Genomic DNA, 23,937 nt, shown 5'->3' on the forward strand with positions numbered 1-23,937 from the left:
AACATTAAGTAACTAAAATCATACATACAAAGTAACAAAAGCAAATGAGCAACTCAAAATATTGTTCTTGGTCTCACTCTGACATAAATCTGTATTATATGAAAATATGTGACTTACTTTATAGTGACTGGAGGACTATCACCTGAACCAATAGGTAAAACTCCTGGTGTTCCTGTAAATATTACACCATTATATAGCATACCTAAACTAGAAATAAAACTAGAATATTAAGTCTTTATGAGCCCTGTATCAGATGAAGGGTTTAACCAAAAACTATAACCTCATCTTTATAATGAATTTAACTCAATTCATAATTGTATGCATTAATCATTCTGATCATGTCATTTTAGTGAAAGATGAGGCTTAAAGAAAATTGGAAGTCAACAAGGAGCAAAAAAAATTGTGAAATTAAAATCCAGATTTGAAAAAGCAGAATTCCATTTTAAAGCAGTAGAGGATTTTATTTAACTTGATCCACATAACCTAAAATCGTACAGACCAACCATAGAAAGATGACTGAAAGACAAACTTGTGGACTTACTTTACTTCATTGTATCATAAATTTGTGACTGAACAATATAAGGACAAAAAACAAAATTAAACCCCAGAAAATAATTCTTATTTACAGAGTATATTACTTACCCCAGTCATATGAAAGAAGTACTGTTTTGTGCTTGAATGGTCCAAAACCAATGTTCACCTCAAAATCACATGGACACAGCTTGAACCAGAATGGAATGTTATATGACACTTCATTGTTTCCAAATGGGAGGTCAAAAGTTAAATCTAGACTACAATCAAGTCCAAAACAATTGTGTGGCATCTCACATCGAACCATTTTTCTCAGAGGCAGAGGTAGATATTTCTGTGGATTGATGTCTATGGGACTAACTATAAAGAAGAAATAACTCTACTGTAAAGTATATAAATGAATGTCCTAGTTATTGTCATGATAAAATTGTTCCAACAATATTTATCATAGAGTCAAATTGCTAACATAAATCAGAAAGATGAAACCTACCTCTGACTGATGTGCAGAGAATAAATATTTTTTTTCCTTCTAACATAAAATAAATAAACCAGAGGCTCTAAAGAGCCTCAACTGCTCACCTGGCTTGACTGGCTACATTTTTTTTGTTGTAAAAGCGAACATTTTTGCTTGAAATAAAAATTCCTAACACTCATACCTTAGGAAAGAATAATCAAGGGAACCAAGGTTATAGTGGTAGGAACAGTCACATTAACTTTCACTGAATTCTGTGCAGAAGTTCCTGATCAGAAAATTTTTGAAAGTAATAACATTAAAAATAGTGGGAAAAAACATAAATAAAGGGCAATAACTCCAACATGGTTTAACAGATTAACATGAAAATTTGACCACAGATAGATATTGTGATACTGAACCTTTCAACCCCATCAGAACTTGGCTAAACCTAACAGTTTTGGAGATATATATATTCTGACTGACACCCCTTATTTTAAATAACAGCTGCATGTTATTCAATGGATAAAAAATCATCACACTAGTTCTATGCAAATGCATTTAGTTACATTAATACCAAGTTTGGTTCTGATAGGTCTAGTAGTGTCAAAGCAGAAGATTTTTTAAAGTAATAGCATTAAAAAAACATAAAAAATATCAAAAAAAAGGCAGTAACTCAAACAAATTTAAAAATCATGATCTAATCATGATGAACATTTATACCCATTCAAAATTTTGCTAAACCTTATGGTTTTGGAGATATATGCAAAAAACTTTTGTATGATCCTTATGTTCTATTTATAATAACAGTCACAATGTTTTTCATTGGATCAAAAATCCCCACACCAGTTCCATGAAGAATATTGTAAGGAACATTCAAACCAAGTTTAGTTCTAATTGGTTTTGTAAGAGGGGAAAAATAGTCAACAACAACAACAGAAGACAATAATAGATGCCAAGTGATGGCAATAACCCACTAAAAAGAGTAGATACATTATAAACAGGTGCACTAAAGCACATGATATTTTTGACCAACTTTATTTGTACTAAAAGTTCCATAAATTAGTTAAAAAAAATTGAAAAAAAAACATAAAAATGAAAAAGAGCCTCTTTTCAGATACACATTTGGAAGGAAAAAAAATCAGTGTTTTTGCATTATAGTATTAACTTTGACAGTAGCGAATTTCAAGAAGACCAGCAGTATACAACAATCTGCTCATCAATAAAGAAAAAAGTGGTGTTTGTAATACATTAAAACAGAAAGAACATTTAGGGACATCAAAATCTAAGTAAAGAGCCAAAACTTGAACACAGAAAACAGAGCACTCCACAAACATGATGTACCGCACAGACTAAAATACAATCTCATAAAAAAAAATGAAGAGAAGGAAAACGTGATAGCACAGAAAGCATAAAACACTTACAATATGAACTCTCACAAAGAAAACCTGTTAATTATTACCTTCAGGGCCTTTTGGTATTGTGATCTGCCTTCTAATAAAAGTAGTCTGAAATTATATTCAAAACTAATATTCATGTTCTACAATTAATATAAAAGACAAGTGATGAAATATAATAATTCCTTTGGGAAGCTTGTTTCAGTGCTACAATTTGCTAGATCTTTCAAATCAAGTTTGAAAACATTGGCTTCAAATTTTTCCTTATAGAACCTACATTCTAGTTTTTTTGTAGTGCATTGTAGCACACTTTAGTGATTTGAGTAGTACATTGTAGCACACTATAGTGACTTGAGTAGTACATTGAAGCACACTATAGTGATTTGAGTAGTACATTATACCACACTTTAGTGATTTGAGTAGTACATTGTAAGCCTTAGATACAGGTTTGTCCACATTCATTGATGTCGCTAGCAGATAGAAGCATAGATTCATACTCACAATCAACTTCAGTGATACAAGTGTATATCGTTTGTTTATAATTCAGACTCTTATCAAATTTCATTAAAATTAATACATTGTATCATTAACTAGTATGTTTAAAAAAAAAAAAACTACCGATTCAGACTTGCATCCAGTAGAAAAAAGCTACACATTCTGTAATTAAAGAACATGTGGTAGATTACAAGTAATCAGTCACTTAATCAACTGACTTACATAAAGTTACTGTAAATCAAAACCTACAAATTCAGACTTTTATTGTGATTTGTTTTCATTATTAATAGATTGAAACTACTATCAAAACTTAAATCCAGTTCAGGGATTTGACTAGAAGATATAAAGCTACAGACTCTACACTTTACCTGTGATTTTACTGGCATTCATATTCAGTGCTTATACTTCTGCATTTAAAGCTACAGGATTTGATATACATCCTAATATGGTTATGTAAGGAAGAACTCTTAATCCATACTTTGCGGCTTTAATTTTGATCATAGATACACACGATTTTACAAAACCAAGAAAAGAAGTGGAAATTGCCAAAATCAGAAATAAATATATGTTAAACTACAGGCTTTAAAGAGACTGAATCATTGACCTGGTAATATTCTGTTCTTTATAAAAGAGGCCATGTTTTTTTCTTAGCTAAAAATTCATCCATAAGGGACGATAATGTCAACTTTAATTGAATTCTATTTAATAGACTCTGAGGAGAAAATACTTGAAATAATATCATAAAACAAGAGGCTCCCAGGAGCCTGCATCACTCTCTTGGTTAAAGTTTGTCTTTCAAGGGCAATAAATTTAACAAGTTGTTGTCCAACAATTTTGACTCAAGAAGACTTTGGTAGGACTATTATAAGGATCATTTCAGCGATAGAAAGTTTCTTTCTAACTATTATAGTTTTCAAGATATTGGCTGAAAACTGTAAAAAAAAAAAAAAAAAAAAAAGTCAATTTTCATCTTTCAAGAGCAATAAGTCTTTCAAGGAGTCGCCTGACAGCTTTTATGCCTAAAGACTTTTGTAGTCCTAATAATAAGGATCATTTCAGCTACTGCAATAATTTGGCTAAACCTAACGCTTTTGGAGATTTATGCGAAAAAACTACTGTCTGACCTCTATGTTCTATTTTTAGAACAGTGGCCATGTTTTTCAACGGACCAAAAATCCATACATCAGTTCTATGGAGATACCCTTAGGAACATTCGTACTAAGTTTTGCTTCAATTGGTAAAGAAGTGTCAGAGGAGAAGATTTTAAAAGGAATAACATTAAAAATAGCAAAAAACGTTGAAAAAGAGCAGTAACTCCAACATGGCTTAATGGATTAAAACAAAAATTTAACCGCAGATAGATCTCATCACGCTGAACATTTTTACCCATTCAGAATTTAGCTAAACCTAAAGATATTGGAGATATATGCAAAAAACTACTGCCTGACCGCTATGTTCTATTTTTAGTAACAGTAGCCATGTTTTTTGACGGATCAAAAATCCCCACTTCAATTCTATGCAGGATACCCATAGGAATATTCTTACCAAGTTTGGTCTCAATTGGTAAGGTAGTGTCATAGGAGAACATGGCTAAACAGATTCACATGAAAATTCAACCATGTATAGATCTCATTATGCTGAACACTTTCACCAACACAGAATTTTGCTAACCTGACAGTTTTGGAGGTATATGGGAAAAAACTTCATTTCTAATTTTTTATTAACAACGGCTATGTCCTTAAACGAATCTAAAATTTTATCCACAGTACTATGCATTTTTGAAAAGTAGAATTCCACTTAAAATTTGGAAAAAATCATGTCTGCAGATAAAAAGCTTACATCCAATTTCAGTGATTTGAGTAGTAGATTAAAAGCTTCTCCAGTCAGTTTCCCTCCTAGAGCTGACAAAAATCCCTTGAATGTTCCTCCACCTGTTCATCAAAAGAAATTAAAAATTAGCAATTTCTCTAATTTTCTGATCTGATTCTTGAGATCAGTGATCATTATAAGTAACTAGAAGATATCATTATATTTTGTTTTCATCTATTTATGGCATAGAAAAGATTTTACTTAAATACATTCACCATCTCAGATACTTAAAACAGTAATTTCCATGTAGACATTAATAGGAATGACTGAAAAATAATGCTCCATTAACAACAAAATTTCTGGTTGTTTACAAGACAACAATTGTATGGTCAATAATTTACTGTTATTCACCTGGCAGTGTGAAGTTTTCATTACAGACAGGTATTGGTATCTCTTGGTCTGGCAGTAGATATTGGTCTATCAAGACATTACCAGATAATTCTATCTTCAAACCAAAACTGACTATAAATACTTTCTTATCATCATTTTTGTCAATATTTAACCTACAATAAATCATGCAATTAGTAATAATATGAAAACTATTGAGCTATTTTTTATTACTTTTCATTTCATGGTATAAACATTGTATATCCAAGTATGATACACCAAGCTGTTTGTTTGAAGTGACATTTACGAGAGAATGACCTCATACTTCTTTACAGGTATATCATATGAGGTTAAAAGAGCTACATGTATTGTATTGTATAAAGATTCTCTGTAAACATCATCAAAATGTGAAATAAAAAAGAATAACTTTTTACAACCATTCAAAGAATTTTTCATGTCTTGAAATCTCAACAGTGGAAAATACCCGATGCCCCTTATATTTTGTTTAAATAAGAACCATCAATGATACATACTTGATCTGTATGTCTTTAGAAATTGGTATGTTCTTCTCAGTTCCTGTTCAATACATTTTAATTCATATCAATAAGCTAAAATTTTCCTTTAAATAAAATCAATATTTGTGAAAATTAAGATTTTTTTCATAGTTACTTTGATTTTCATTATTTTTTATTATTTTCTCCCTTTTTTTAAATTAATTCATAAATAAAAAAAACAATCTCAGCCGCAGACAGAAATCTTTAATCACATGGCTATTCAACTGATCTACGTAATTTCATATATGATATTTAATGTAACCTTAACAATCAACCTTACCCCAATCATAGCTGATAAGAACAATGGTATCTTTCCAGCCTTCAAACCCGAAACTGACAATAAATTTACAAAAGTCCACATCAATAAAGGCCTTAAAAGCTTTAGTGTAGGCAGGAATGTTTGGTCCAAGGTCGAGAGAAAAGTCTGTACAGGCATCAATCCGTAAACAGTTAGAAGATATGGAGTAATATAGATGTTTCTTCAAGAAATCATCCTTTATCTCAGGCAATGTTATGTCAACGCCAAGTAAACTACATTCTGAAAAAAACAGAGACAAATACAAAAAGTTATAACTGTGTAATAGTAATAAAACAATATGAAATTTGAGACAATGACTCCAGTATTTCAACTCTGATGTCAAAAACAACAGAGATAATGATTTAGGCCACACTTAAAATAATGTTTGTTTCCCCTCACCCTGCCCTAGCCCCATGCTTTGGGTAGGTAAGTAGGGAAAATACTCTTTTTTCCAAAAGTTCATATGATTATGTAAAAACAACAATCAAAGAAGTGAACAAATTTAGCTTTGAATTTTTTTTTTTAAATCTTGCCACAGAATGCCAATAAAATTATTTGGGTAGGGCCTATTTTTATGGGTAGGTAAGATAACGGGCATTAAACTTAATTTAGCATGAATATGATTCAAACTGAACAGAATACCCTTCGTGGATTTTTATCAGTCACTAAATAAATATTTTTAGATCACAAACAAAGAACTTCTCTTGAGATGCAGCAAGGAAGATACAAAGAAGAGGATGGATATGGATACGTCATGTTATCTGTAAAAAAACCATTATTCTGGACCCTGAAGGAAAACTTTGAAAAGGGAGACAAAAAATTACCTGGTGTTGCACTGTTGAAGCTGATATGAAAAACATCAACCAGACATGGGGGACCCTACAGAAACTTGCAAATGTCAGGCATAAAAGGAAGGACTTTGTTGCTGCCCCATGCACCAGAGGGCATGGTGGGCAGTAATTAACATTTTTCTCATTTAATTTTTTTTTTTGTTTGAGCTACATAAAAAAATTTCACCATAAACTGAATACAGTTATACTATATATTTTTTTAAAAAAACAACTAGGTATAAAAATAATAGCCCAGTAAGGTGTGTGAATTGAGATACATTCACATGTTATAAATTCAATAAATGTAAGGTAGTACTTTTAATTTAGTCTCTATACCTTGTAGTACGTGAGGCTGAGATAAGCCCCCATCAACCAAAATATGATTTCAGGCACCCTTATACTTCTCATTTCAGAATATTTTTGTTGCCAAAAAATTCACTGAAGCATTTTTGTATTTTTTGGCTGCTTTTTATACCTCATTGAGGCAAAAATCAATTTTTTGAGTATTTTTATTCTACAAACTTCTTCTTTCTTCAAAACAAAGTGAACTTACATACGTATATATCATCATGTAGCCCAATGTCTCAGCTTTACAATGGTACCAATACTGTTGCAGTAACCCTTAGGGATTTGGGATAAAATGAATAAAATGTACCCCTACCCTGCCCAAAAATTGCTTAAACGGACTTATTTTTCAATGTCAAAACCCCTAGAGTATTTATATGTCAGTAAAAAACAGCTTATTTGGTATTTTCTGTTTAGTATTATCACAATTTATACTTCTAGGGTTCTTTCGATAAAGTTTGCAGATTTTCGTAGTCAGACTTTATCCCAAAATGCAAAAAATGGGATTTTCGAATTTTCCGTAAAAGTCAGATAAATTCTACTCTACTAGTTATTGCTCAATGAAACGTCTCAAATTTGGTATCAATCGATAGATAATTTGATTTTCTATATAAATAAACCACAAAAAACTAATTTTCAAGAAAGATTTTTCAGAAAATGGTAAAAGTATTATCCCTAATCCTAGAAAACTAGTCACAGTATCAAACAGAATTCTCATTCACATCATACCAAGAGTGTAGAACTCATATTTTAAGCATTCATTATTAAGATAAAAATGTATAAAATATATCTGATCAATTCAGGCACATAGTTTTTCCTTTTAGGGTGACAATTTCTACAAAATCGGAAAAATGGGAAATTTCAGAATTTCAGAATTTTCTCCTATATCACCTGTTAATTCTTTTCTTCAGAATTCAGTAGTTTAAACAAGCTTTTATGTAATATAGCACATTAATATCATGTTTAAGCTTCAAAATGAGCGTAAGCAATGTATATTTGAACTTTTTCATGTCATGTTAGGTGGGAAAATGCCACCCCTACCCATGAAAAAAAAAATGTTATTTTTTAGCAAATAATGGGTGTACAATTGACATGTTGGGTTCTTTTGATTAAATTAGTGATGTATCTAACATATCTGCTCATTTCAGGCACCATTTTTTCAGTTTCAATGTGATAATAGTTTTTCATAAAAAGGGGAATTTTTGGAATTTAATATTTTCTTCAATTTCACATATAATTGTCAATTTTTTCAAATACCGTACTTAAAACAAGCTTTTGTATATTCAAACACAATTATGTAGTGTCTTAGCTTTCTAATGAGGCCTAGTAATAATTATTTGAATTTTTCCAAGACCAATTAGGTGAAAATTGCCACCCCTACCCAGGAGAAGAATACCTCAACATGGACCAAAATGTTAATTTTAAGCATATAATGGATGCAAAAAAAAGACATGTTGGGTCTTGTGTTTTATACATCGATTAATTAAACATATGCTTTCATTTCAGGCCAGTAAATTTCAGTTTGAAGCTGACAATAATGAGTTTTTCATAAAATGGGGAATTTTCTGAATTTCATATGTTCTTCCATCTCAAATGTAATGGGTATTGTTTTTCAAGTTACCTACTTCGAACAAGCTTTTGTGTATTCAGACACATGCATGGAGCAACTTACCTTTCTAATGAGCCAAAGCAATGCACAATTAAAAGTATTTGAAAAATATTGACAATATTGGTGAAATTGAAGAAAATATTAAATTCCTCTTTTTATGAAAAACTCATTATTGTTACACTGAAACTGAAAAAATGGCGCCTGAAATGAGAAGATATGTTAGATACATTGCTAATTAAAACAAAAGAACCTAACATGTCTATTGTACACCCTTTATTTGCCAAAAAAATAACATGTAAGTTCAAAATTTTGAAGTGTGTGTTTTGTAGGTATTAAGTATTTTATGAACTAACTTCTATCATCCTCCATCAGTCTGTTCACTCTATCTTGTGTAGAACCTGTAGTGTCAAGTCCTCTGTCCTGTAATGTCTGAGTTAACTGATGTCCAGTCATATTCCCTGGTCTTGGACATGGCCCAGTTGATAACAATAAATCCTAAACAACAATTAAAATTAATTCTAGTATTATTATATTGTAAACTGCTATAAAATAATTAACAAAGAAACTTTATTAATAAATATTTTAGTGAAACCAGTTCACAATTAATGAAAAATATATCAGCATTTTTTTGTGATTTCGCCTACAAAAAAAAATGTGCAATAAGAAAGCACAATTTACCTCACAAATTATACCATCTCCACTACGGATCAAACCCTAGACAACTTGGTGACAAATTCTGCTTAGGAATTAATCATTTAGCCAACTCATTCAACTCATGCTCTAATGAGAAAAACTTCATGGAAAAAACCTCAAAAAACTGAATCCTATACAGATTGTTACAAAATAGGGTCATATATCTATAAAATTTCTTCAGCCATTATACAGTAGATTCCGCTTAATTGCATAGCCTATTTGCCAGTAAAAACTATGCAAATAACCGGGCTATTCTTATAACCGAAATTACGATTTTACCGGAAGTGCGAGTTCAGGTAAGACGACGATACTGTGGATCAACCAGGGATATCACTGTTCAACATTTCTGATCTGGTATTTAATTGTTATAGACCTTCTCATTGTATTGTTCTTTTATCAATAAATAATAATATATATTGTGTTTTTCTTGTTTATTGACCTTCTTTACGCTGTGTGTATTTATAAGTAAAACCACGTTTCTCATCTATAAATAGTCAAGTAATTTCCTGACCTTTCTACGAAAGCAAATCCCATATTTCATATTTCAGGCAGGATTCAGTGTAATATTCATCAATGTTTGCAGTTTTTGGGCTTTTGAAATGGTCTGTGTGTTTTTATTCCTCTGTTCATTGTGCACTGATAGTTGTGTATTATACGCGTCATTGACCTCGATATATTCCTATGAAGAGTGGATAGTATGGGGCACCTTAGGGTAGTTGAATTTCATTAGACATTGTACTGAATGAATGACTTTTAATTTTCGTATGATATTTATGCCTAGTAACCCAAGCTCACTCAAAACTGTTCAGCTCATTAAAGAAAATTAAATTTACATTGATAATCATTTGTAGTCGGAAGAATTTAAATAGGGACAAAAAATACCCCAAGCCGAACCTTAAGCCGCATCATAAGGTGATGTTCGGCATGTCGTCAGAAGTCATTGTTCACCTAGGTGCTTGTTTATTTTAATGTAATTAGAAATCATTTATATTGTCTTTTATGTCCATGATTTTTTAATCCATTATTAACACCTCCTGATTGATGATAATCTAGTTTTTACAACAATAAATATGATTGACATATTTATGACCCGAAGGCTTAAAATAGAATTTGGGAAAACCTGTCTTTACCTGGACGAGGCAAAATTTTCTATGCAATAAACCGAAATGCACCTCCAAGGCCTATGCAAATAAGCGATTTTTTCCCTAAAAGAATAATAGGAAATGGTTTTGTGCAGGAGAAAATTATGCTAATAACCGAAATATGCAATTAAGCAATATGTGATTAAGTGGAGTCGACTGTATTACCTTTGGCAGTCCAAGTTGTGACAATATCTCTCCAGCTGCAGCCTGAGTTATCTGTTTTACAGCAGATTTTCCTGCTTTCTTCAGTCTTTCTAAAACTGCTTCTTTACTGAAGAAGTGAGACCAGTCAACTGTGAAAATACCAAGTCCATTTGACAATGCAGTTTAAAAAAAAATGGTTAAGTTTAGCCTCAGAACTGTTGGACAGGATGCTTTTCTGTTGAAACACATTAGATTTTCTCAAGGGAAACTACTTGACTGTGTAAACCTTCCAGCCACTATTATATATAACCATATCATACATAATAACATTACTGTTCATACAATGGGGCGATTGTTTGTGTAGTTGACTTGTTCACAGTTGTGTAGCTGGACAACTTACCTGCATGTGAGGCAATGAGATTTAAGTAGCAAGTTAATAGGACTTATAAGTCTAGTTCTCAACTTATTTTTTTAAAGTGAATGCCCACTGTTGAAAGCATTCTAAACCAAAGACTGTTTCGTACAGAACATCTATCAGAATTTTCTATTTCATATTATTACTTTACACAGAAAAGTGTTGAAATAGTTAAACATCATATTCATATAATTGTTTTTAAGCAAAAGATTTTAAGTCTAAAGATTATTGTGTACATTCTTTAAACAGCGAAATCCTATGTTTTTGGACAGGTGTTAGGTCCAATTCTCTCAATTCACAAGCCAATACAACACCTATATATAGAAAAAGGAAAGACAACAGCTGAATTTACAGCTAGGTTCTCATGTTTTAATTTGACCATAAAAACATGAGAATTTTGCTGTAAATTCAGCTGTTGTCTTTCCTTTTTTTATTTTACTGATATGTATGACTGCTGTGAATCCACAAGGGACCCATCTGTTTTTCACCCTACCATAAAATCCCACTTTAGGTGTTGGTTCACTATACCATATCTCTCTAAACTTGTTTGAGATAGGAATACCTTTGTCACAGGACTATCAATGAGTGTTCAGTAACAAACTGATTTGGCCAAAGACTTAATATCAATTGACTTCCCACAGGAAGTTGATATGGGACAGCAATCATCATAGATAAGCTATGACCAATCTATGTAAAGCCACATACCAAATTTGAAATAAATCCATCCACTGTGAAATTGAGCATTTTGTGATTAAAATTTTCTATTATATTTCCATACAATAAAAAAAAAGTTGATTTCAGATAGCAAACAAAAATGCCTACTACTTCTATCCAGTCTATTTAAGACAACACGCCAAATTCAAAATCAGTCAAGTGAGAGCTAAGAATTTTAAAAATGAAAATTTTGACAGACGGAAAGTGTAGGTGATTCCAATACTCATTGAGAGGGGGTATAATATAATAACCTAGCTGTATGCTTCCTACTATAATGCAGGCAGGCAGTCTGCCACATTCCAAAGGACTGCAGAAAAAAATACTCAAGGCTCTGTGACTTTTATATGGGAAAAATATAAAAAAAAATTTGTGAAGATACTCTACAAATATAATTCACTTATCTAAATTAATATTTTGATCAAATCTGGAATAAGGCTGATTTTGGCCAAATACCCCAATTTTCAAGAAATATAAACAAACATTATGACATGTGAGAACAAACCTTTTGGCCATGTAACAGTTCCATTGGGGTGACAAATCGGCAATGGTAGTATAGCATCTTTCAGTAGATAAAGCTCTACAACACACTTTGATGTGTCTTTGTGATCACAAAAACCTAAACCAACATTGGCAAAGGCCTCAGTTTCTGTTTTCTGAACCTCTAACCTGAAAAAGTCATATACAAAAACCATGTTACCCATTAAAACTACATTCCCATCTGTTTAAGAGGCCTCAGTTTCTGTTTTCTGAACCTCTAACCTGCAAAAATCATATTACAAAAACCATTGTTACTCATCAAAATTACATTTCCATCTGTTTGAGAGGCCTCAGTTTCTGTTTTTTTTTTTAAACCTCTATCCTGCAAAGTCCCATTACAAAAAAACATAATACACATTAAAACCCCTTTTCCAATTGTTCAGCACTAACTGATCTATAGATACAAGCTGTCCGTAGGTAGGAATCCCACTTCATTCAAAGAAGTTTTGTAAGATGATAAAGTTTCTTTACTTCTGGTTTTCTTTATGTTTTTGTTTGGTGGTTTTATTTCTGGTTTTCTTTATGTTTTTGTTTGGTGGTTTTATGTCGTTTAAGGTTACTGCCAGATTCCTTCACAAAGTTTTTACCTTGAATTACATGTACAGAATAAAAGTGTAATGCTTAACCTTTTCCCACCTTTTATGATTTTTAGTTCAGAACACATGTAAAGTTCAGTGAATTAAACCTATAAGCACATAGAAATTTCAGTCCTATTAAAATTAAAAAAAAAAAAAAAAACCTAGCATACAAACCTCAGAATAATTTCTAATCCTCCCAATATATGTAATTCAATCCCAGTTCTGATGTCTTTTTCAAATCCTAAAAATAGACAAGAATGTTGGTGAAATTGCAGGAATACTCATTGTACATTCATACATTTTTATGACAATATGATCCATGTCCATTAAATCTTCCTGCTATCTAAAGAACCCAAACCTTATCTTAGACAGAGGAAACACTGTAAATAAACTATGCTGTAAATATCATGAAACCCTGTTCCCTTTATAGCAGTAGAGGTCTAAAAACTAAAAAAATATATGAAACCAGATCACTATACAGTGAAACTTCTCCAAACCGGACCCTCAGAAAACCAGTCTTCCCTTCAAACCGGCCGTTTTCAAAAGTCTCAGCCCATATACCTTAAAACCTGTGTGTTTTGTCATCAATAGACTGGCCACCCCTAAAAACATACATCGGCCAGTTTTTCACAGTTTTAGTTACATATTTCAAATAAAAAGCAACCTCCAAATTCCGGCCGCCCTGTTATTGTACACCTATAATAAATGTGTCAACAAAACTGTAAATGATTACGTAATGTTACGTAACTAATAATTCATTCACTGACCGGTTTGCATTTCATCAGTGAACAGACGATAATCAAAGGGAACAGTAGTTTAAACAACAAATTTAATCCATACATTACAGTTTGTCGCTGGTTGGCTGTGTACACACGTCGGGCAACCTGGGTCTTTTAATAGTACAATATTCACGATCTTTTAACTGTCAATTAATGTGACCTGTACCCAAGCCAAAACAACATAGGGGTGAAATTATCAGACTTTGTTGATAGGTTATTTACGAAAACAATACAAATAATTAAAGGAGAAGACCAAGTTAATGGGCAAGTCATAAATATCGAAACCAATCTGTTAAATATTCATAAAAATTAAATCGAAACAAATTAATTTCCTTTTCTTAATTCATAAATCGAGATTTATAATTAGGAAATTTGAATTTCCTGCGCCTCTGGGCGCCACAATGACCGGTTTAACTGTGACGTCACGAAGTCGGTTTGTAAAGTGAAAGAAAATAGATAATTGATTACGATGTCCGAAGAAATCGCAAATTTGAGACTTTTCCCCTATAATTTCAAACCAAAATAAAAAGAAGAGATTGAGGCACAACATGTATAAGCAAATGTCAGACATCAATGACAAACAATGGGATTTGCAGCCAGATGACTAGTATTTGTAAGGAAAATTTTATGGCTACTTCCGAAGTTCGTGTTGCTGGTAAAAAACTTTAAGAACATTTCTCTTTTATCATTCATGCAATCGTAAGCTTGACAAGTCATCGTGTTTTGGTGATTAGATAAACATGATCATAGAAATATTTACGGAATATTCTTTGTTTACATATTATTTGCACTACTTGTATCAGTACCAAACCGACTTAGTGACGTCATGAGCCAATCGGAAGCTATCAGTAAAAATCAATAAAATCTGGCTATGATCTTCCTTCAGATAGGAGAGTTCTGCAAGATGGCTATTTATATATATTTCAAGGATTTCGAACTTTGCATAGCCTTGAGCATTTTATAAAAGCGCATTTTGCATTAAAGGTTATTTATTTTTGTTTACCCGGGTATGATTTATCATAAGAGCCGAACTTAACACAAAGGTGGTCTTTCCCTCCGATTACCCTCAATAGCCCTTTGATCTTTAATACACATTCTTTCAAGACTGTGAACATTATTTTGTCGGCAGTTCATTGTAAAATCAAATCATTTACAAATTATGCAAGCTTTGAAATGCAATAAAGGCCAAAAGTTGTTTTGAATTGGCATTAAACATGTCTCAACCAACAAACTGAGAAGGTGTAGGGTTATAGAACACATTAATGGGAACAGCTCTCAGAATGCACTGCTAATTTTTCACAAAAGCAGCCACCCCTATAAACCGACCATTTTTTTTTGTCCCAGTGGTGGCCGATTTAAAAAAGTTTCACTGTATACCTAATGCACACATTAAATGAGCATGCAAAAAAGAATGTACGTCAAGATAATCATTCTACCAAAAGGTACTGTAGTTCTTTTCACAATAAATCATGAGAATAAAATCAGTTGTGAGTTATGACATCACAATCCTTTGAACAATTACGAAATCATAACTTATGACTAATTTTACTTACATTTTTTGTAAAAAGGACTGAAGGACGTTTACAAGTGTTATACATAATATCACATGCACTGAAAACTGTAAAATGTTTGGTAATAGTTCTATTTGCCTTATTTCCATGGTAACACAAAATCTCAACTATCATAAATATTTTCTTTGAAAAACATTATAACTGAATATGAGTAACAATAAGGAATTAAAGCTGCACAACAAAACAGAAACCAATTAAGAATACCCAAAAATGTCCAAATTAACAGTATTTAACCATAGAACCTCCAATCATATCTTACCATCTAACTGGAAGTTCAAAGTAATATTTCCATGCCAATCATCAATACCATAGTGAAACGCCATCTGACAAGGATCAAATCTGGCATAGGCTTTGACAGTATGGAGAAACATAAACAGTTTCACATTCATACAACATTCTACACCCATACACATGGAGTCAAAGGTACACACCAGATTATCTCCCATAGTAAATGACATTAAAGGACATTCTGAAACACAGTGACATTAGAAAATAATGATATCCACAAAGACAGCAAATAATATTCTGTGAATACAACATATAAGAAAAGAAGATATTCTGCACAAGAGGGTACTATATTCCCCTATTAGCTGTAAATGACATTAAAGGGCTTTAAATCTGTCAAAATTTAACCAATTCAACTGAAATTACAATATGAAAATACTATGCAATATTTTTCACCAATTAGCTGTGCAATCTTACACTAGAAATATTTTTTTGATTAATGAAAAGTGACGTTGATTTATAGGTGTGATAAAACACAAACCATTGTCATGGTGTGTCAGACGTTTTATCATTTCATCTCTGGTTCCTGATGTTGGCTTGCCTCTCTCCATTAGCTCCTGCATCAGTTGATCATCAGTAGCTTGGACAGGATTGAAACAGGGCTTGTTGTCCAGAATTTTCTGTAATATCAAAACAAGAAAGTGTTTTCTTGATTGCTTTCTTCTTAAGTCATGTAATTTCACATGCAGGCAATATATTAAGCTTGTGGCAAATTAACCCAACAGATATCTATTTTCTAAATTAAAATTATTAAAATATATAGACAAACACTGCTAGCAATACTGAATCTAACATAATATCCAGTCCTGTCAATTGCAGGTTTGGGATGATAATTTCTGCTTACCTGCTTGTCACTTTTTTTTTTAATTTACTGATTAAATACAGAATCTGACCTTGATTGTTTTCATAACATCTGCCATCTTCTTAGTACTTTCTGTCATTTTTAGTTTGTCCAAGAAGTTTATTATGGTCCCCATCTTTAACCTTTTTAATGAAAACTTCTCGAAGAATGTCTTGGCTTTAGCTAGCAGCATTACAAAGGGATCTACAAAAAAAGAATAAAATTTTGTTCACTATAGTAAGGTAAATTGTTCCTAATAATTTCTGGTAATAAAGTCTGGATTATTATTTAAATATTCAACACAAATAAAGGTAACACAACAGTCTTAAACTAAATAAACTGAGAAAAGCTCACAAAAGGATAATCCAATATCCCCTGCTCCCTCTCCCTAACCATATATGCATAAACTGGTCCTCGATGAGAAATAGTTAAAATGATGAAAAAATAATTCCGAGAAATTCTGCTTAACTGTAAAATTACAAATAAAATGTGACATAAAATGGAAAACCTTTAAGACTGAAAACTGAATAAAATCTATTCAAATCATGAACCAATTGAAACTGACCACTGAAACAAAAACTATAGAAACGAAATAGAAAATAACCTTATATTACAAGTATGAAAACATCACATCAATATAAACTCTAAGGAGAAACTATGGTGTGAAACAATTTACATATGTAAAAATTCCAGTGGACAAATTAACTAAAAAATGTTCTAATCCGAAAGTGATAAACATGCAAGGACATACACTGACAAGTGAAAGAAATCAAGCAGGAAAACTGAAATATCACCAAAATGACTAATAAGAATAAGATGAAGGTTGTAGACCAGTCAAGCAGAAACAATTGATGGAAAAGATAGTAACCTTGGGTAAAAAAAAAACTCAAAACTGATGAACCCTGTAATTGTTGTCACATCAGGTCAACTGTTACATAAGAGTAATAAATGATATCAATATTAAAATATTAATGAATAAAATAAAGTAAAACTTATTGAAAGTTATGATAATAATAAGCATAACAAAAACCATATTCAAATTACAATATTGCAATATAATAAAATCTAGTCATTTCTAACATTTACTTACTGTTTTTGCCTCCAAACATTGAAGGTTTTTGACCAGAACTTTGCATTTGTTTGAACATTCCACCTACAAAAACATAATGTATCAAAGGAAATAAATAAATAAATTGTGTCAATTATAATATACAACTGAACTCTAATGCATACTATGCCACACCTCTTTTTTTCATATTCAACACTCCACAGCTCTAAAACAAAAAATCAAAAATCAAACAAAAGTAAAAGAGAGCTTCTTTCTTTAAAAACAACAAATTTAAAAAGAGTCATTGTCCATAAAAATTGGAAGAATGTAAGATACCTTTGAAAATATCATGTCACAGATTTGGCTCACATCAGGTACATTTTTTTTAATAGTGAAATGATTAATTATTGTAAAAACTTTTTACAATTTACTTCCATATTTTCAGAAAACTGGCAAAATTCCTTCTATGAGAAGTTTCAAAATTATACTTTGAAAACCTGTATCAGTGCATCAGGTTTTCTTGAAAAGTAACACCTTATAAAACCAACAGCACAGTAAACCATATTACTTTTGGAAAAGACCGCTTTTTAAAGTCCTAACAATTACCGTTGTTTTTCTTTGATAAACACTCCTTGCATGAGTTTTAAATTGAAAGACTTGTAATAAAAAATATGAAAAGTGACTGTATTCAAGACATGCATAAGTGTACCGTTTAAATTTACAATTTCTCAAAAACTGTTATGAATGAAAATTTCAAAGAATGAATCGGGATGAGTAATTGAAAACTTTTTCCACAGGCTTTTTTTATGAATTTAAAGTTTCCATGGCAACCAAATGAAATATGCAAGCCTTCATGGTCTTTCCAAGTGCACTTCAACAGTCTCTTAAAACGATTGAAGTTTTGTTGATTTCTGAACCTGACATTTCTAGACGATTTTGATCTTCAACAAACAAGTTTTTGTTGCTATATGTTGACAAAAATCAATAGCATTTATCAAAAGATATGGGCTGAAAAGCTTAGAAAAGCAAACTGTTTAAGTAATTGAAAATAACAATGACCATACAACTTAAGAAAATACCCTTGACTTTCTCTGGCCAAATATCCTCATAATATGTTTTTATTGTTCAACATACCCTTACTAGCAGACAGATCAGCACCAGGATCATCATGTGAGCCCAGATCTGTAGGTGGTTGCAAGTCAGATAACTTAATACCTAGCTCTGGACTGGTGTCTTCTTCTGGTTCTTCTCCACCCAAACAAAGTATGCAATCTTCAGCTATAGTCTCAAACTGGAAAAAAGAAACACAAAATTCCTCATCAAGTTCTTATTTGAATATTTACATATACATCCAAATATAATCCATATTCAGTCAAACCTTAGTGTGTAAAACTATTCTGAACTCAGATTTCTCAAACTAGTCAGTCAACTGACTGGTAAATAAAGCTGCAAGGAATTATCTCCTCTTATCAAGTTTATGTTATAGATAAGTCAGATGAACCTATACTGACATTTTTAATTTACATTTTGAATAACTACACATTTTACAGAACCATCTAATCACCACTTTTTCCCAAATATCTTAAATAGACCAATCAAGTAGAGCCTGAATCAAGACTTACCTTCCAAACTAACTTATACTCATCACACTTCTGTTCCCATACAGGAACAGTAAATGGTCGAGGTCCAAAGAATCTGGTTGGATCTATAAATCCTCCCTCCTTCATGAATGCCACATGTATATGGTTCATACAACCAGAATGTGTTGCTGTACCTATCTTTACACCAGCTGATATCTGTAAAGTATGTAATTGGATACATGTTAACTTTCCCTCTGGTGGGGACTCCATCTTTTTGAATCAATATCCCTCTCTGAACAAGTCTCCCTCTTTCACAAATTTCTCTCCCTAAATTTCCCTCTTTGCAGAAATACTGCACAAATTATGTTCCAAATGGCTTATTAAATTGATATAAATACAATATTTATGTCATATAATAATCACTGAGAAGTAATCAACAACTAATTAATCCTCTTGTACTAATTACTCCAATTTTGATTAGAAACCCTTAGTAGATTAACCAAGTTATCATAAATTTTTATAGCTTTGTCGTATCTTTGTACTTGGATTTCTAGCAAAATTATCCTTGAAGGTTGTCAAGTTAAATCCCTCTTAGAAAACTGAAAAAAGGGAGATCTCCCTCTTTATGCATTCAAAAATACTTTTATTACAAATTCCTTATTTCTGTTATCAATAACATCTTGAAATATGTCTCATTTTTTTTTATAACTGAAGTAATGGATTTTAAAATTGTTTAATTTAATATTCATAATTGTTATTCATAATACACTGATAAATTTTGTTAAAATCGCTGGTATTTCATATGAATTTTTTATTAAAACAAAATAGGCTCTGAAACCAGAATCACTGACAAGGCTTAAATCAAGACCAAAAAAAAAACTCATTAAAATGTTAATGTCAATTATAAAATGCCACATTCACATAAGTAAAAACCTATGTGACACTAGCAGCAACCTTGAGTAGATCAACAAAGGCATCAATAGTGGATTACTTGCAGTAATCAATCATGTAATAAATCCTGTAAAGACTTTAAACATTGCACTTACAGTTTCAGAAACTGAACTTTTAAAATTAGCCATTAAACTATTAAATGGCCTCTGTTGCCCTTCTTGATTCTTTTAGAAAAAGCTTGGTTAAAGTTGAAAGCTGTGAAGAAATTCTTATTGACTGATATCAGAAAACACACAATAGGAGACATCCAGCATAAAGTTGTAAAATCAGCCTAGCATATGTGCTTTCTAATTTAATTTTCTAGGAAAAGTAGCATTATTCTGGATAGGACTTACAAGTTTTCCTTCTTCACCATAATCTGGTATATCATCAGAAGGGTTTATGTTGGTGATGTATATACTGACATCTTGTAGTGAACCACCAGTAGCCTGAATGACTATTTCATCGCTTCCTTTATTTGATTTGGTAATATACCCAGGAAATGGTGCTACAATCTAAACCAAAAAACAAACGCATTCATGTAGAGTGCAACTACAGTCTTTTATTATATTTTTGCATGCATATGTCACTTGTTCAAAATACTTGTTTCTTGGACACAAAAGATGCATCCTTAATATGATAATTTTATTAAGTAAGAAAAATATTTGATTATGAATGATCATTATAACTATTCAAAATATGCATTCATTGATATTACTTTAGAAAACTAAATCGGGAAAAATAGTTTCAATTATTAACCAACTACCCAAAATAGGTTAAAATATGTCAAAAATTGACCAATTGATATGAATTCAAACCGGGCATCTATACGGAGCCAATATGAAAAAAGAGGGCCAATATGGATCAAACAAGGGCCAATTACGGCATTATAACTTCCGGTCATTTGGCACCGCCATTTTGAATTTGAATTGGATTTCATGAACTTTGATCATCAGGACTAAAAGCTGCAGAAACTCAAAAAGATCTTCCATTTTATACAAAAAGGATATTTATAAGACTGATTAATGCAAATTAACCTACATGTTTTTGGTAAAACACGAAAACAACTGTTCTACAAATCATCTAGTTGAGTTGGTTAATAAAATTGTCAATAAATGTGTAATTTCATATTGGCCCTGTTATAGGTTTCGGTCAATCATATTGGCCTTGACAGCCATATTGGCCCTCGGTGATGCCTCAGGACCAATACAACCGCCTCGACCAATATGACAGACCTCAAACCTATAACAGGGCCAATATGAAATTACATATTTATTAACATATATAGAACATGAGTGTATGCATGCTGATTATTCAGTAAAAGAGAAAATTATTTTGTTATTGATCACTTCTTCAAAAGCAATAAAAGATTCTCCTACATCTTCATCGTATTCAATTTCAAAATCCACTCCATCAGACCAATATTCTGAAGATCCCGTCTTTGATGGATAAAATCCTTCGCCAGAGCAACCAGATCCTGAGAGTCTGGTGTCAAGAGGAAACTCCTTATGGGCTTTTGGACCAAATATTCTGTCTATAGCAGACCTTGCAAATTGATACCTATATGTACAGATATAAAATAAGTAGTGTACCAAGGAAGATATAAAATAAGTAGTGTACCAAGGAGCATACAAAAAAATTTACTTAAAACAACAGCACTATTCATACTTTTGTTCTTTTAAATTTGTTAAAAGTAACCTTTTAAAGCTTGTTTCTTTATGTTTGAAAATGACCATTATACAAGTAAAAATATCTAACACAGTGATTAATAAATGCTTTTTTACTAAAAATTTATGGAAAATAATTCTCTAAAGTTTTAATAAACAATCAATGTGAAATGTAGAGAGCATGCTGATTATGCCCTCAATTCTCCTAAATTCATAACACAATGGCACCACTCTTTCAATAATGGAAATACATACTGTGAAATTACCATTGTTTGTGGGGTACTAATTTTCGTGGTTTTCATGGGTGAGCCAGACAATGAAATTTAGTTCCTAACGAAAAGGATATTCCCATTGATGTATATACTGAGAACCACAAAACCACAAATTCAAGAATTGACAAAATTGAGTATCTTTCCTAATCCAAGAAAATTGGTATCCATGAATTAAAGTACTTTCAAAGTATACATTAACCAAATCGATCACAAAATCAGAAATATTGAGAATAACTTGTACAAACCCTATACATTTACCAAATCGATCACAAAATCAGAAATATTGAGAATAACTTGTACAAACCCTATACATTTACCAAATCGATCACAAAATCAGAAATATTGAGAATAACTTGTACAAACCCTTCTTTAAGTATATCATAAGCCTTTTTGATTGACTTGATGGTACCAAATACAGTGTTATATAACTTCAGGAAAGGATCCATGAATCCTATCAAAGGTTTGAATGGCTCTAACAGGTCATTTACAAGATTTGTAATGTTCCGAGTGACTTCTTTCCGGAGTTCAATCTAGAAATACATTTATTTATGCAATAAAACAGCTGCTTTTCAGTCTTTTAAGCTCCTGTCTAAAGCAAATTATGAAAGAAAGGGATTTATTTCCCTACCTATCAACCTTTATTTTTGCTGGTAGCAGGAAACAAGACTATATTTTTTTTTGGCTTAATCATATTTACTAAATAATTTGGAGATAAAAAGTTTCAGACCTATACGAAACATTTTTTTTTTAAGTCACATGCAATAAAACAGCACTCTACTAAGTTTACCGTCAGTTTAAAGCTAGTATGACAAATAATACTGCATACCGTATTTTCCAGACTACAAGTCTATGTGGAGTATAAGACGAATTGCCTAATTTTGACCAAAATAAAAAAAAAAAAAACATAGATAAGTCGAATCGGCAGATAAGTCGAGGGTCAGACATGTGCATTTATATCAAAGGTATGTGTAAGCAGAGATTCCAGTTCAGCAATTTGTTTTCAAGAGCATATTATTCCAGCAATGTAACTAAGTATATTATTTCTGAATTAAATCAATATTTGTGTTTTTGTAAAAGTGAACTTTGTCCTTGAGTTCAATTATTTTTATTGAATGGCGTGTCAATGGCTCTGAAGCCTTAGATCATCAGGTGTACAAAATCGTAAACATGTCAAATGTGGGCACCCATGTGTGAAATAAGTGGGAAATTCATTTGATGAATTGGTCATAATTATGAGTGGTAATTAATTACAAGATTACATGGTATTACGAAATACAATAAAAAATAAATGTTACCTGCAAATTTGGTTTCAATTAGCCATCTAAAAAACACCTTTACTAATCATAATTTGAGCCACATAACTCCATTTTATCTTCATTAATATTTCACTTGATTTTAATTCTTGCATTCCAACTTTAACTGCGAATATGACGAAAATATGGTATGGAATTTAATATAACAACACCCACACATTTGTGTCAAAGCCAATTAAACGTAACTAAAGAATAAATCATACTGTAGAGAATTTTCCCTGAGTGAAAGTAGAAATAACATCATCATCCTGTCTTATCTCCTCAGCCAACCAATCTCTACTATGATGTGTAATAGACTCAAATGCTCCTTTAGCTAGACCCATTATAATTTCAAACTGATGCCCAACATCAAACCAGTATGGCTTATCATCTGTTTACAAAATGATCATAAACTTTATGATTATTAAAGTAAAGCATTTTAAAGAGGCAAATAAAGAAAAATTGCAGTTTTCTGGAACAACATAATTTAATTTTTGCTAATGTGTTTGGTGATCATGATTGGGTTTCCTTTACTTAATCTAATGTGGAGAGAGTTGTATCCTTCTGTAAACGACCCATGTAAGATCAAGTCATACACACTTGTCTTTACTCGATGTGAAATCCAATCATAACACTCCTATCATGGTACAAAAAGCAGTCCCTATTTTTTTATTACAATAGTAACACAATCAATATTAATGTCCGTCAGAAATTGTTATTCAATAAACTTGAAAATTTAGAAT

At 31.6% G+C, this 23,937-nt stretch overlaps 1 protein-coding gene across 2 annotated transcripts in view; it reads right to left on the minus strand.

Moving 5' to 3' along the window:
- Positions 1 to 23,937, minus strand: part of LOC148601933 (uncharacterized) — a 229,325-nt gene that overhangs the window by 175,113 nt on the left and 30,275 nt on the right. For both annotated transcript variants that reach the window (XM_088554674.1, XM_088554673.1), the window contains exons 22-42: positions 23,419 to 23,585; positions 22,266 to 22,432; positions 21,343 to 21,523; positions 20,320 to 20,478; positions 19,076 to 19,249; positions 18,588 to 18,744; positions 17,496 to 17,558; positions 16,458 to 16,609; positions 16,046 to 16,184; positions 15,539 to 15,748; positions 13,104 to 13,170; positions 12,317 to 12,480; positions 10,707 to 10,834; positions 9,060 to 9,201; positions 5,905 to 6,162; positions 5,604 to 5,646; positions 5,095 to 5,246; positions 4,714 to 4,805; positions 2,445 to 2,490; positions 643 to 891; positions 118 to 172 (exon numbers count right to left, since the gene is read on the minus strand). In XM_088554674.1, coding sequence (XP_088410800.1) covers positions 118 to 172; positions 643 to 891; positions 2,445 to 2,490; positions 4,714 to 4,805; positions 5,095 to 5,246; positions 5,604 to 5,646; positions 5,905 to 6,162; positions 9,060 to 9,201; positions 10,707 to 10,834; positions 12,317 to 12,480; positions 13,104 to 13,170; positions 15,539 to 15,748; positions 16,046 to 16,184; positions 16,458 to 16,609; positions 17,496 to 17,558; positions 18,588 to 18,744; positions 19,076 to 19,249; positions 20,320 to 20,478; positions 21,343 to 21,523; positions 22,266 to 22,432; positions 23,419 to 23,585 — 2,965 coding nt within the window. The remainder of the gene's footprint in view (positions 1 to 117; positions 173 to 642; positions 892 to 2,444; positions 2,491 to 4,713; positions 4,806 to 5,094; positions 5,247 to 5,603; positions 5,647 to 5,904; positions 6,163 to 9,059; positions 9,202 to 10,706; positions 10,835 to 12,316; positions 12,481 to 13,103; positions 13,171 to 15,538; positions 15,749 to 16,045; positions 16,185 to 16,457; positions 16,610 to 17,495; positions 17,559 to 18,587; positions 18,745 to 19,075; positions 19,250 to 20,319; positions 20,479 to 21,342; positions 21,524 to 22,265; positions 22,433 to 23,418; positions 23,586 to 23,937) is intronic.

This window comes from Perna viridis, chromosome 12, assembly GCF_037379345.1.
Source record: "Perna viridis isolate PV_CMFRI_1.1 ecotype Kerala chromosome 12, ASM3737934v1, whole genome shotgun sequence".
Lineage (NCBI taxonomy): Eukaryota > Metazoa > Mollusca > Bivalvia > Mytilida > Mytilidae > Perna > Perna viridis.